Source organism: Salvelinus alpinus, chromosome 9 (genome assembly GCF_045679555.1).
Source record: "Salvelinus alpinus chromosome 9, SLU_Salpinus.1, whole genome shotgun sequence".
Taxonomy (NCBI): Eukaryota; Metazoa; Chordata; class Actinopteri; order Salmoniformes; family Salmonidae; genus Salvelinus; species Salvelinus alpinus.
This window is the reverse complement of record NC_092094.1, coordinates 28,709,201-28,723,647: the sequence shown is the minus strand read 5'-3', so window position 1 is coordinate 28,723,647 and position 14,447 is coordinate 28,709,201. Positions and strand designations below refer to the sequence as shown.

General features: G+C 40.4%; 2 protein-coding genes across 2 annotated transcripts; both read right to left on the bottom strand.

Moving 5' to 3' along the window:
* Positions 1–514: 514 nt before the first annotated feature.
* Positions 515–7,478, bottom strand: LOC139584599 (hypoxanthine-guanine phosphoribosyltransferase-like). The gene is made up of 10 exons (XM_071416634.1): positions 6,567–7,478; positions 6,097–6,165; positions 5,580–5,683; positions 4,759–4,942; positions 4,298–4,363; positions 4,100–4,117; positions 3,739–3,821; positions 2,996–3,042; positions 2,388–2,464; positions 515–1,745 (listed from the first exon to the last, which is right to left on the bottom strand). Exons 2-10 carry the CDS (start codon positions 6,109–6,111, stop codon positions 1,698–1,700), a joined length of 642 nt encoding a protein of 213 aa, XP_071272735.1. The 5' UTR covers positions 6,112–6,165; positions 6,567–7,478; the 3' UTR covers positions 515–1,697.
* A 130-nt stretch (positions 7,479–7,608) lies between these two features.
* On the bottom strand, positions 7,609–12,610 carry LOC139584596 (26S proteasome non-ATPase regulatory subunit 7-like). Its single transcript, XM_071416632.1, has 8 exons — positions 12,409–12,610; positions 11,129–11,220; positions 10,872–10,964; positions 10,656–10,753; positions 10,420–10,500; positions 10,160–10,251; positions 9,806–10,004; positions 7,609–8,684 (listed from the first exon to the last, which is right to left on the bottom strand). Exons 1-8 carry the CDS (start codon positions 12,480–12,482, stop codon positions 8,436–8,438), a joined length of 978 nt encoding a protein of 325 aa, XP_071272733.1. The 5' UTR covers positions 12,483–12,610; the 3' UTR covers positions 7,609–8,435.
* Between the last annotated feature and the right edge of the window lie 1,837 nt (positions 12,611–14,447).

Here is a 14,447-nt window from a genome sequence, read left to right as displayed (position 1 = left end):
TCTGATAATACTTGGGACTGAATATAAAAATACTTGCTTATGTTTTCCAGTTTCTTGAAATACTTTGCAAATGCAACTTATTTCTAAATGTAAACTGAAATGGTCTTAATTCCTTTTACATTTTAATAGAGCAGGTTACAGTAGTGAGTGCATACATTTTCATACTGGTCCCCGGTGGGGATCACACTCTACCAAATGAGCCATATCATCACAAACCACTTTGTCTAAATGTTTTTGCCCATGTTACAGAAATCTATATCGGTCCGTTACTACTAGTAAAGCCCCACTACTTTTGTGATTTTTTTAAAAATCTTATATTTATTAACACCCTCAGCACCCCTACTTCCCACAGCTATGTACAGTTGAAGTCAGAAGTTTACATACACCTTAGCCAAATACATTTAAACTCAGTTTTTCACAATTACTGACATTTAATTATAGTAAAACTTCCCTGTCTTAGGTCAGTTTGGATCACCACTTTATTTTAAGAATGTGAAATGCCAGAATAAGAGAGAATGATTTATTTCAGCTTTTATTTCTTTCATCACATTCCCAGTGGGTCAGAAGTTTACATACACTCAATTAGTATTTGGTAGCATTGCCTTTAAATTGTCAAATGTTTCAGGTAGCCTTCCACAAGCTTCCCACAATAAGTTGGGTGAATTTTGGCCCATTCCTCCTGACAGAGCTGATGTAACTGAGTCAGGTTTGTAGGCCTCCTTGCTCACACGTGCTTTTTCAGTTCTGCCGACAAATGCTGTATGGGATTGAGGTCAGGGCTTTGTGATGGCCACTCCAATACCTTGACATAGTTGTCCTTAAGCCATTTTGGAAGTATGCTTGGGGTCATTGTTCATTTGGAAGACCCCATTTGCGACCAAGCTTTAACTTCCTGACTGATGTCTTGAGATGATGCAATATATCCACAATTTTCCTTCCTCATGATCTTGAAAAACAAGTTTTCATGACTCCAACAAGTGTATGTAAACTTCCGACTTCAACTGTATGTCAGCCTCTTGGCCTTAAATGCTTCAATAAATTTAAAAAAACAAGAGCAGGGTGCAGATTTCTCTTTTCTTTAAAGTCATTCCATGGAAGGCATCTCTCTCTCTAACACACACATTTAAGATTGACAGCAATATTAAAATAGGATTGTTAATGTCCTTGGTGAATGAAAACATTGCCATTATTAAACAAAATTGTTACATTACATTCCAGGCTTGTCTTTGCATGGGCATGGCATATGAGCTAAACAGCATCATTGGTTTGTACAATGCAGTACATGACTTGACTCACATAGATTTTACTGTGGATATGTACAGTCGCCTGAGATCCTGTGGATTGTATTAAGCAACATAACAAAATCCATCCTTACTAACATAAATCAGATGCAGAGGCATCCAAGGCCCCAATATAATATATAATTACAAATCTAAATAAAAGTGTTCTCCCAAAACTATCTTTACACGAATCCTCTACTTAAAAACATAACTCATCCCATTGCTTCCAGGGGAACAAAAATATGAATTCAATACATTTTTGTTTTCTCAAATAGCATCTTGCAAACTGAATTCACAATCCATGTGTTCACATTAAGTAGGTTTCATACATAGATAAATAAGGTTCAGAACCCTAAAAAGCTCAGGATCATCACAGTGGTCCTAGTCTCTCGTCATCCATCTGTCTATCGCCTCAGCTCACACTTTGTACTTCTCCTTTGCGTTCTCGTTCAGTATACAGATGTGCTGCACAGAGCAAAAACACATGGTAAAGTGTAAAAAGAATACACCAACAGCAGACTTGATTAAACTGACCCCTCATACATACATTGAGTGTACAAAACATTAGGAACAAGTGTTCTTTCCATGTCAGACTGACCAGGTGAAAGCTACCATCCCTTATTGATGTCACTTGTTCTCCTTCAAATCAGTGTAGATGAAGGGGAGAAGGCAGGGTAAAGAAGGATTTTCAAACCTTGAGACATGGATTGTGTATGTGCCATTCAGAGGGTGAATGGGCAAGACAAAAGTAGGTGTCAGGCGCACCAGTTTGATTTTGTCAAGAACTGCAATGCTGACGGGTTTTTCACACTCAACAGTTTCCTGTGTGTATCAAGAATGGTCCACCACCCAAAGGACATCCAGCCAACTGTGGGAAGCATTGGAGTCAACACGAGTCAGCATCCCTGTGGAACGCTTTCGACACCTTGTAGAGTCCATTCCCCGACGAATTGAGGCTGTTCTAAGGGAAAAAGTGGGTCCAACTCAATATTAGGAAGGTGTTCCTAATGTTTTGTACACTCAGTGTATATATTTCACTAGGTTGACATGCTGTATCGCAGAGAATATAACCAAATATCAGGATCATCTCCAATGCAGCGAACTTACACTGAGATCTCTGAAGTACTCGTTGTAGTCCAGGGCATATCCCACCAGAAACGAATCTGGCACCTCAAACCCGATGTCTGACCAAATACAGAGACGGACATAATTCACTGCACAATACAATACTAAGCTACATGTAAGTTATACATCTTGCTGTGTAGTATTACGTTAGCAGTATCAAAAGATCTTATGGGATGAGTTTTGCATTAGCATTTCATAACATTAACACAGATATAAAGTATGTTTCTCTTTTCCATCTCTGGAGGTTAGCTAGTTGACTCCTGTTGTCTGTGACTGGGATTGACCCTTTAGCTGCAAGGGTCACAGAGCAGGTCAAAGGTAAACAGCTGTCCTTGCAAAACCATCTTAGAAAGCTTATCCAACTCTGACTTAAAGGAATGACATACATCACTAACCATTGTATAGAATACTAGTACTAGAGTACCATGTTGACCTACACATTCAAAGTCGATTGTTAGATACGCATATTAATCCCATGCGAAAAATATAACTATTATACGTGGTCATCCTGCCAAAGACTCTTTCTAGTACAGCAGTGTATCAACGGTGGGACGGCATGCACGACACACACAAACAACGGCAGAACTCACAGTCTGGTCTGTAGCCTGAGCTCCTTGGTGTTCTCTTGACTAGAAGGCTGAAATAACAATGCATACAAGCACAGAACTGAATAGGATCTCTATGCAAACCATGCTCTTAATGGCATGGCATGCATCGCTCTCAATGACATGGTCTTCAACAATCTCAATGACACAGCTAACAATACAATCCACTCAATGGCCTTGCATTGTTCAATAACATAGCATAGCTACAATGCGCTCAACACAGCCGTCTACAACCTAAACTAGCGTCAAATAGTCCCTTCCATAGCAGAGGGATATCCCATCCCTCCACAGTTCAATTAACAGTATGGTACATAGATTAACTCTTAATCTGATCCAGTCACATAACATCTCTAAATCAGTGCTTAAGGGGAGAGTGCCCATTACAATAGATGGAGTGCGGTCATTAATATTGCTGTCTAGATCGACAAAGGCTGCGTTTACACAGGCAGCCCAATTCCAATATTTTTTTCCACTAATTGGTCTACTGACCAATCACATCAGGTATTGTCACATTAGATATTTTTTAGAGCTGATCCAATTGGTCAAAAGACCAATTAGTGAAAAAAATATCTGAATTTGGACCCCTGTGTAAATGCAGTCAAAGAGTGACATTCTGAGCTGAACCACTTCTCTGTCTAAATCAGGGCTACACAGCACTTATAGGGAATATTCAGTAAGCACAATATGGGAGAAAAAGAGTACTGTGTGCTTAATACATTGGTTCTCACCTGACGACTTTGACCATCTTTGGATTGCAGTCACTCAGCAGTGATAGCAGTGTCTCCATAGTCCTCCCTGTCTCCACAATGTCCTAAACACGTCAGCAGGACAGATACCGTTGCATAAGGGGGTTCAATTTAAGGAGTGCAAGGAAGTCCAACAACAATTCAAGGCAAGCAATTCAATATTAATGTGGACAACCATAGCGATGGTACACCCATTAGTGAATGTGATTTGCACCCTGGTCATATAGCTATAGTTCATGTGAGAGCTAGTGTGCGCCACATATTTATGTACAGCAGTTTTAACATTTACAGAGATTGAATTTTCAGATTATGTGCTAAAAAGACACAGGGAAATTGGTCTTACCTCAACTATCAAAACATTCTGTAAAGGAAATTAGAAGACAATTGATCACATATATATATACTGTAGATCAATATGTACATATAACGAAAAATCCAATAATTAAACAAAAATACAGCACCTCATTGGTTAAAGGATTACAACTTCACTCCTAAGATATTTGTATTTTATCTGTGGTTATGTCAAGCAATCAAATCTCACCTTCCCAGTTAGAGTTGAGAGCTCGTCCCCTCCGATAACTTTGACAATGTTTGTAGACTGGTCATTCTGGGGACAATACACACACATCAGTAAAACTACACATCTCACCCAGGAAGAGGGTGATGGTCTACTCTAAATAATCATAAGGTCATCTAGTAATACATTAAAAGACATGTTGGCCAATGGAAGTGTTATCTGCTCATGCATCAGATGAGAGTCTAGTAGCAGATCACATTGTGATTTAGCCAACCCTTGTGTCATGTTTGTCATCATGACAAACATGGCATGACAGACAACAGATAAGAGGGGTTAGCTAAACAAACTGATCTGAGACCAGGCTAAACACACACAGAGAGAGAATAAGCAACGGCTGCATTGCTTACATATAAAGATTGCCATCTTCCTTACACAATTGGAGGCTATTGAAGGAGAGTGAGAGAAACGTGGAGTGGTTCACTCACGCAATAGCTCTTTAGCCTAATGAAATCCACAGTCAACGGGACAGACTTATCGCTGTTCTGATTTAGGGTCTTGATGTAGTCCAGCAGGTCGGCAAAGAATGTATAACCTCCTTTGAGAACACACAGTGCTACTATATGGTGTCCCCCCATGTCCCGGACTATATCACGAGCCAGGCGCTCAGTCCTAGAGAGAGACAGAAGGAATAGAGAAGGATAAAAAAAAAGAGAGGAAGAGAGGGCGATACAATGGCACGGGACCTGAAATTTCTGTGCAGGCTCATCAATCAATCTTCAGATGGTTTGTGATCTGGTCAGTCAGAACATCATGGTTTAAGGCTAGTATTGGCCATGTGTGGAAAACTGGCTGAAAAGTTGCTGACTGGGTCAAATCAAATGATCTGGCTGGAGTCCTACTATTCATAACAGGGTTTAACATGGCATTCTACAACAGGGTATCCGACTAACAGTGTGTTTCATTCATAAGGCTGCTGCTTGCCTTCTCCCTGTCTGCAATGCAAATTGATGATGGCTATACACCATTACAAAAAAAAAAAAAAAATCACTGCTGGTTTAGATGCCTAACACTGATTTGTCTAACAAATATGTCAGTGAGCTCTATCCGACAAAATACCTTAGCAACCATGGTGTAAATTAAGGAAACAATGGAAGCATAGAGGAATTTGTACGATATTAGAGTTATGATTTACTCCACAAAGGAATAGGAAAATGTGCAATTATGTGCAATGTGCAATTATGTTATAGTACAGTAGTACTGTACTATAACCCAAGAGTGCCAGTCCAGTGGTGATGGTTTGACTTACCTGTCCATGATCAGTCCATGGGGGATGATAACCTGGTCTAAATCCTCCTCATAGTGTTTGGGGACACAGAAGAGGTCCAACTTATACCCCTTATCATCAGGTATCTGAAGGAGCAAAGAGATAACACATTTAGGAAATGATGGCACATAAATGTGCAATTGAGGTGACCAAAAGTCTTCGCAAACTGAAGCTCCACACACACGAGCCAGGAGCCCTGGGAACGTTTAAGCTTGCTTTAAACCACCTGTTTGTGGGTGAGACAGAGATAGGGTGCAGACCCGCTTTTAGGACTCCATAGCCTACTTGGTCTGACTAGCTGCGTGAATTCTGAAATTATGTCAACTGACAAATAAGTAACACGCTAGTGATTTATTCACGTCCCGCAATCCTGATGTCATTATGAAACCACACTCCGACACAACTCTGAAACGTCCATTCTGCAGATTACCCTTCACCCCAGAGCAAGAGGGGCCTGACTGACATTACAAATATAACATAGGGACAGGGTACACCTTACCTGGATATAGGCCATATCGCCGCTCTTGCTGTTCACGCCTCAAATATCACCCTAGTGAGGAGTCATGCCCTGATCAATAGGGAATAAGAATGTTATTTAGCTTGGTGGGTGGTGCGTCTCTCGTGCTCGCTCTTCCTCGCCTACTGCCTACTTTACCTAGGACGAATAGCTTACATACGATACTCCAACCTTGCTCTCCCTCCCCTGGGGGTTATAAACCCTGACGTCACAATCCATTTTACCGATCAAAATCTGATTTACCTGACTTGAACATTTTATAAAATCCTACCGCCGTATTCCTCGTTGCATACCATAGATTGCATGGTACAATTTTCGAATTAGCCACTAACGTGAGTGTGAAAAGAATTGAAGCCTATTGGCAGTTTGTCGTACAAAAAACCACACCTTCCGTTATTTTACTGTATGTTAGAATCCAAATCTACGCAGAAAAGCATCTTCGCCATACTAACCTAGTGCTGCGTCATGAGAAGGATGATAATAATAAACGCAGAGGCTTCAACCACATTGTAGTTACTCCACAATACTAACCTAAATAACAGTGAAAAGGGAAGCTTGTACAGAAATATGCATCCTGTTTGCAATAAGGAACTAAAGTAAAACTACAAAAAATGTGGCAAAGAAATTAACTTTTTTGTCCTGAATACAAAGCGTTATATTTGAGGCAAATCAAACAAATCACTGAGTACCACTTCATATTTTCAAGCATGGTGGTGACTGCATCACGATATGGGTATGCTTGTCATCGGCAAGGAGTTTTTTAAGATAAAAATAAACAGAATAGAGCTAAGCACAGGCAAAATCCTAGAGGAAAACCTGGTTCCGTCTGCTTTCCAACAGACACTGGGAGACAAATTCACATTTCAGCAGGACAATAACCTAAAACACAACGCCAAATCTACATTGGAGTTGCATACCAAGACTACATTGAATGTTCCTGAGTGACCTAGTTACAGTGACATAAATCGACTTGAAAAACTATGGCAAGACTTGAAAATTGCTGTCTAGCAAAGATCAACAACCAACTTGACAGAGCTTGAAGAATTTTTAAACAAATAATGTGCAAATATTGTACAATCCAGATGTGAAAAGTTCTTAGACTTACCCAGAAAGACTCACAGCTGTAATCACTGCCAAAGGTGATTCTAACATGTATTGACTCAGGTGTGATATTTCTGTATTTCATTATTATTATTTTTTGTACATCATTACGGGCAAAATTCCCAATCTGGCCCTCATACCATCATGGTCACCTAATCATCCCCCGTTTACAATTGGCTCATTCATCCCCCCTCCTCTCCCCTGTAACTATTCCCTAGGCCATTGCTGTAAATGAGAATGTGTTCTCAAGTCAACTTACTTGGTAAAATAACGGTAAAATATATTTTTTCAATTGGGTATTGTGTGTAGATGGGTGAGAGGGAAAAAAAATAAGTCAAGGGGTATGAATACTTTCTGAAGGCACTTCAACTATTAGTTCCTTGGCTGTAAAGGTTGTGTCATCAAGTAACCCAGTATAGGTCCTTTATTAATAATCTTTGTCTACAGTTAAACCAAATGGAAAAATAAACGTCAAACCACTCTTCACTTGGTACAGCATGTGTTGTGAGAGAGATTCATAATATGCAGTCCATTACCAGACTTGAATGCATCCTCCCCACAAATGTCAGGCGAGGCTTCATAACCTCACAATTCTCCTCCCTGTGTTTCTATGACATGAAATATCATACAGTACAACAAAATACACCCAAACAAAGGCAAGGGACAAAAGAAAAGATTTGCAAATTAGAAACTTAACGAAAATGATTTAATATGACCCTACTTTAATGAGTGATACAGAAACTGAAGGTTCCTTTCACCATACACACACACACACACACACACACACACACACACACACACACACACACACACACACACACACATTCGGGAGGGGGCAATTTACTGAACGTTGTAGATAGAAATACCAGAACAGAGCTGACCTGATTCTTCACATGTCAAAAAGGCATGTCTGTTCTAGAATATGGATTTCTATTTGAGGTTCTGTAACGTTGTGCCCTACTGAACGCAGCCCAGATGGTGCAGAACGAACATGTTCTCATTGTAGAGAACATCCAACACACATAACCATCCTGTCACCCTCAGCACTATAGTTATTCAGTGCCAGTTATGACAAAGGGCAAGTCTCAAATGACACCACACCCCCATATAGAGCACTACTTTTAGCTAGACCCATATACAGATGACTGTGGCTCAGGCCAAAAGTAGTGCACTATCCAGGGGAATAGGGTATGACAAAGACGAACACCAATAGTGCACACTCATTTCTTCTTTTTCTCATCTTTCCTGGACGAGGCGTCGCCTTTCTCCTTCTCTTCCTTCTTCTCCTTGTCCTCTTTCTTCTCTTTCTTGCCCTCTTCCTTCTCCTGTCCCTCCTTCCTCTCAGCATCACGGTTGGAGATCTTGTTGTTGATGAGGTTGTGGAGAGCCACCACTGAGCGGATGAGGGACGCCAGGTAGACCACTAGCATCTGGTCATTGGTCTTCAGGTAGAAGGCCTTTGTGAACTCCTGCAGGGAGAAGTGGCAGGATTAAGGCATTGTGTATTATGATTAACTAAACAGTGAAAATCTGGTGGAAAAATCCAGACTATCTGTTCATTGTAATGAAGTAACGTAAACTCACCCCATTCCGTACAAATGTGTGCAACCGCGACATTCAAACGAGGCTGCAAAGAAAACTAATGGGACTGTTGCGACTGTGTTGACTTCAAAATCTGGGGTGTGAACTACATTTCTATTCAAGCGTTGATCGACATGGTAATGGCTCTATAGTATTGGAGAAAAGTTGAAAAAAAACGGACCCTCCGTTACATCGTGACGTGTCATGCCGTAACGTACAGCACGCATAAAGCAACTATTTCTGTCTTACAATCTCTCTCCACCATGTGTAGCACTTCTCTCATCGTTTAAAAACAAGAAATGGACAGTGACGGGGTAAGGGGGGGATACCTAGTAATTTTTTGCGTCATCACTGCAAGCGATCATGATTCTCAAAGCCGCTGTTTACTTCTGAAGATCACTTTAGCACCGCCCTAAAAACCCGATTCAAATTCGACACAAACCTCCAAATAGGTATGTAATGACACATTATATAAACTCTTTATAGTGTTTTATTTACATTTTAGAGGCGATAAGGTAATAAGTTGTACAGATCAAGTGAAAAAAAGCCATTTTCCCACACATCTCCTCTCCTCACTACCACGCATTAGTTTCGCTTCCCCATCCGCCATTTTTTTAAAGACCCGACGGAGCTCATTGCCTTCTTGAATCATGCAGAAACAGGCAGCGTGGAGGTTTCGGCATGAATTCTGTTAAAATTGTGCTTTACAATGGTATTGACATTACAGTTGATCTGGAAATATTACGTTTTTTGGGCGCTAAAATAAGGTCAATTGTACGGACCAAGGCAATGTACAAAAGTGAGTGAGTTTACGTTAGTAGATCATACCACGCAAATGTATTTGATTTGAGAAGGAACATTTATCTGTGTACTCTTTCAAAATAAAAAAGCTAATATTGATTACCATGCCAGCCACCCCCTGCCCCCTTTCTCCCACATAACCCAGCCTACTCACACACATTACCCCATCCCCACACCACCCCCATCCTAAACCTACACCCCAGCTTACTAGAAGGTTGACATCAGGAAGCAGGTTGAAGATGTCCTGTAGGTGGTAGATTATTTGGTGGTTGATGGGCAACTTGCCTGCAGCCACTCTCTCCAGGTAAGACCTGATGTCCAGCAGCTTGGAGTTGAGCCCCTTTAGGCCATGTACCTGGTTAGTGATACGCTGTGACAGAGTACCAACTGTTGTGTCCTTGATGTCTCTGTAGACGGAAGAAAAATGGGGTAGAATATATCAAGTTTAGTCGACATTAGTGCAAATCTGTTCGGTGTGGTGTTAAGCATGAAACTACAGAAATAATGGAAAATCCATGAAATGTTTGGTGTCTGCGTAGTCCAGATAAAAAATGATGTGTACCTGAGAAGGTGCTCCACGCCCACCTCCTCTGCCTCCTCGGCTCCAATCTCACTGGTCACATGTTCAAATGTTTTGGAGGTCGGGGTGCCGTCCTGGAAGAGTGAAGAGACAAGAACCCTTTTAGAGTAAAAGTCTTCCTTCCTTTCACAATAATCAATTGTATGCCCAGTCCAAAATCAGCCCAGAGACCTCGGGGTTGGCTGGTCCAGAGTTTGACTTATTTTGTCATTTAGTCTCAAACAAGTCTATGCTCCACTTACGTCATGTATTTCCTCCACCGAGAAGTAGGCTTCTGTAGGCAGGCCCAGGTCCTTAGGCTTTACATCAATGATCACTAATACCTGAGGGTGAAAGTGCCATACAAACACAGTCAATGTTCACTTAATTATCTGCTGCATTATCAATACAATTTAATCCTTTCAACAGGAGATGAGATATATTTCTTACCGATATTTAGGTATTAATGTGGAATATTTACTGGGTGGAAAGCACTTACTGAATTGGTGCAGTATTGCTTGATGAGTTCATTGATGGCAATATCATTCTTATGTAGTTTAGGACCTGTGTGATACCAACCCACTATCCTCTCTCTGGCTGGAGAGAAGAGAAGGAAAAGGTTTAAGAATCTCATAGCCACACTTTGTAGAAGTTGATGAGACTGAATGTATATAGTTAAAATGTAATAATCTATAGTGTGTGTGTGTGGTCTCACCATTGACTTTCTTGAACATGTTGTACATATTCTCCAAGTAGTCATGATCCAGGAACCACACTGAATCATCCTTGTCATCCTCATCAAAAGGCACTGGCGAAAAACACAATCAATATTGGATCCAACAACAGGCTTAGCTATATAGCTAAACGTTTAGTGATCATAATTATTATTTGAGTTCTCTCACAAATATGATAAAGATGTTATAAACTAGTCACAAACATGTTATTTTAGTACATGGAAGGAGAAGAACTCACCTGCAAAGCTGTTGGACACATCAAGGACTTTCTTATGCCAAGAGCCGAGGAGGACACCCACTACTCGCTTTTGGTTGCCTACTTTCCCTATTCTGTCAAAAGAGCACATTTACACAATCAATATCATAGGATGTCTTAGTGGAAATCAAACAAAAACTTAAAATACACAATCCATGAGCTTAATCACAACAAAATCGTAACATATAGTACGAATTGGATTCGTAACATATATGAATTGCAAAAAAAAATATATATATATAGCAGGACGTAACATAAGAAATGGATGACATAGTACACAATATGATGACGTAGTACACAAAAAACTGGGACCACTTTTTGCTCATGAGTACCACTTTCAAAACTACTGGCTGAAATTATACAAAAGTTTAAGAGTGCATCTTTAGGTTAACACAACTAGTTAATTAGCTCTGTTGTTCCCAAACGGCAGGGGGGGACTCAGTCCGGCTTTGAACTTACTCATGAAAATTGTAATAGTAGAATGCCCAAGGTACAATTTCGAAATTGGGTAGTGCATCATCAGTTTCTCCTCTTGTCATGTCAGTCATTGCATACCTCAGAGAGCTATTTATAACTTGTCAGAAATGTCCAGATCAACTAGCCTATGTCAGCAAACGTTCTTTAGCTAGGTTTTTTAGCCCATACATTTTGTTGTAATGTTTGAGTTACTCAACTATCACATGGCAAAATATATAGAATTGCAAGAAAATGTGTTATGAAACAGCAAAATGTTCTCTGCATCCCATGACAAAATGTGTAGAATTTCAGGAAATAAACTTTAAATCTGCTAAATGCCCCCCCCGACAACAAGAGGGGTGTAAACAGTTTGCCATAAACAGTGCTTGTACCAATAAAAATAGACGTGGGGGGCGCGGGATGTTCCCCAATGCTGGAAGGCAGGCCCGAGTGAAAAGGTTTGGAAACACCTGAATAAGCCAACTACAATACCTATCCCTTGCTAAGTTAGCTAGCTAACTACTCTGATCCATAATGACGCTGTGGCTAAATTCTTCCATAATTAGTGAATGTTGCTAGCTATTTGCCTGTTATTACAATTTACCGCCAAAATAAACTAACTAGATATACTACTGTCATTGCTAACAAATGCACAGCTTTAAAATGGGTTTCTGACTCAGCAGGTTAGCTCCAGCTAACGTTAGCTATGCCTGGCTGCAACATCATCATATTGTACAAAAAGTGGCGAGCTAGCAGAAGTAGCGAATGGATGTGATTTCCAAACATATATATTATTAATTACATACCTATTAAAATGATCCACCACGCTGAGCAACACAAGTGGATGGACAACAACATTTTCTACCGCTAACTCCGGCATTTTTGAAGCAAAGTGTTTGAGGATGCTAGCTGCCTAGCTAGCTACTTCATGTCGAATTGTTTCTTCTTCTTCTTTGGTGGGGATTATCGGCAGTTGGCATCCAACGTTATGGTGCATTACCACCACCTACTGAACTGGAGTGTGGGCCAGAGACGGGTAGAAACTAAATCCTACCTGCCAGCCCTGTTTCTCTTAAAAAAGATAACAAAATATTTGAGACTTTAACTAATGACGTTCTACTCAATATACTATTTAAACTAATTTCCTGTATCCCCTTCTCCCTCATACTAGATCTCAGCCTCTCACTTTCCCTATGATACTGTCCACACTGTAGCAATACATGCTTCACGGTCTCTGTTTCCTTGCAATAATCACACTTTCCTGTTGGATGCTTTCCTGTCACATTTAAGGTCTTATTCAACCGTCTGTGTCCCACCCTTAATCTTGTAAAAATAGCCTCCTCTTTTCTGTCCCTTCCTCTTGTCCTCCCCTCCCTGACTTTCCTCTGTAATTGAAATAAATGCCTGCCCTTAGTATCTCTATTCCACTGCTCCTGACATTTCTGCACCATCATTGTCCATATCAGGCCTTTTGCCTCTGCCTTGCTCATTGAAACTACAACATCAACATCCCCACTACTAAGTGCTTGTTAACTGCCTCGTTCCCCTCCACCCCCACATGGGCTGGGACCCCAAGTAAATCTTATCTGTATACCCATCTGTCTAATCCTGCCATGGGTTTGTAGCACCTCATAAAGCAGGTCTTGTCTGCTACGTGACCTGAAGGACTGGAGACTCATCAACACTGCACATGAATCAGAGCAAATAACTACTCTGTCTGGCTAGACTTCCTCCACCCACTGCAAGGCCAACAGTATGGCCATCAGCTCCCCTGTATATACAGCCATTTGATCTGTAATACGTTTCCTGACTGCCACCCCACATTCCTGCACTACAAATGCTGACCCAGTACACCATGTCCTTGGATCTTTTGAATCATCTGAGTAAATGGCCACAAAATCCTGATACACAGTATCCAGACGTCTCTTAAACAAATCAGATGGATCAACACTCTCCCTATCTTTCTGTAGGTTGACCCAATAATTATTTGCCAGCTGCTGTCTCCTAATCTGCATATCCCCCATCTACACCTGTAGCGCAGCCACTAGGGAGGTCCGAAGTGCCCCACTACATATTCTGAGTCCTTGCCCCTGTTTGACATCTAGCCTTTCCAATGAGGTCCGGGCTGCCGAACCATAAGCTATACTGCCATTTTGTTTAACAACAGGAAAAAAGGAAAACATTTAATCTCCTTTAAAGCACAAATAATTTTATAGCATTGACATTATTGTTAACAGCATTAAAAGTAATGATTACTAGATAGTTATTATGGTAACAAAAGTAATACAAACAACAAAACATGATTTATAATGCTACTATTAATAATAATAGTAATAACAATATTAATCATACCATTTTTATTATAATTATAATAATCAACTTTAGAAAACACTTTTAAATCCAATTTTTAATTATCCCATTCATATTGCACACTGTTCAGTAGGTTTTTCATATTGGACATATACAGTATATGTCTGACCCTATCCTGTGTATGTGGCAATAAAACATACAATTATTATTATTTGTATAATTTTTTTTCCACTATACACAATTTCCTGTACAGTACATTGTGTCGCAGTAAAAGGGGGTCCATTCTACTCAGGAGCACCTCTAGTTTCCAAATCCACAGTATACAACCCAAGGAGCCTGGCTGCTCATTCTGCGGACATTAAAGAGTGGCTTATCAGCTTAAATCACTGGTGTAGCACACACCCCCACAGCCCACAAGCATTATGACGTGTTCATATGAGATTCTCCAAAGTCAGGACAATCCTTGTCCGGCAGGGAAAGTTATTTTGAGTTTAAAATGTACATCCAGGGGAATTTTATAAGGAAAAAGGTTTGT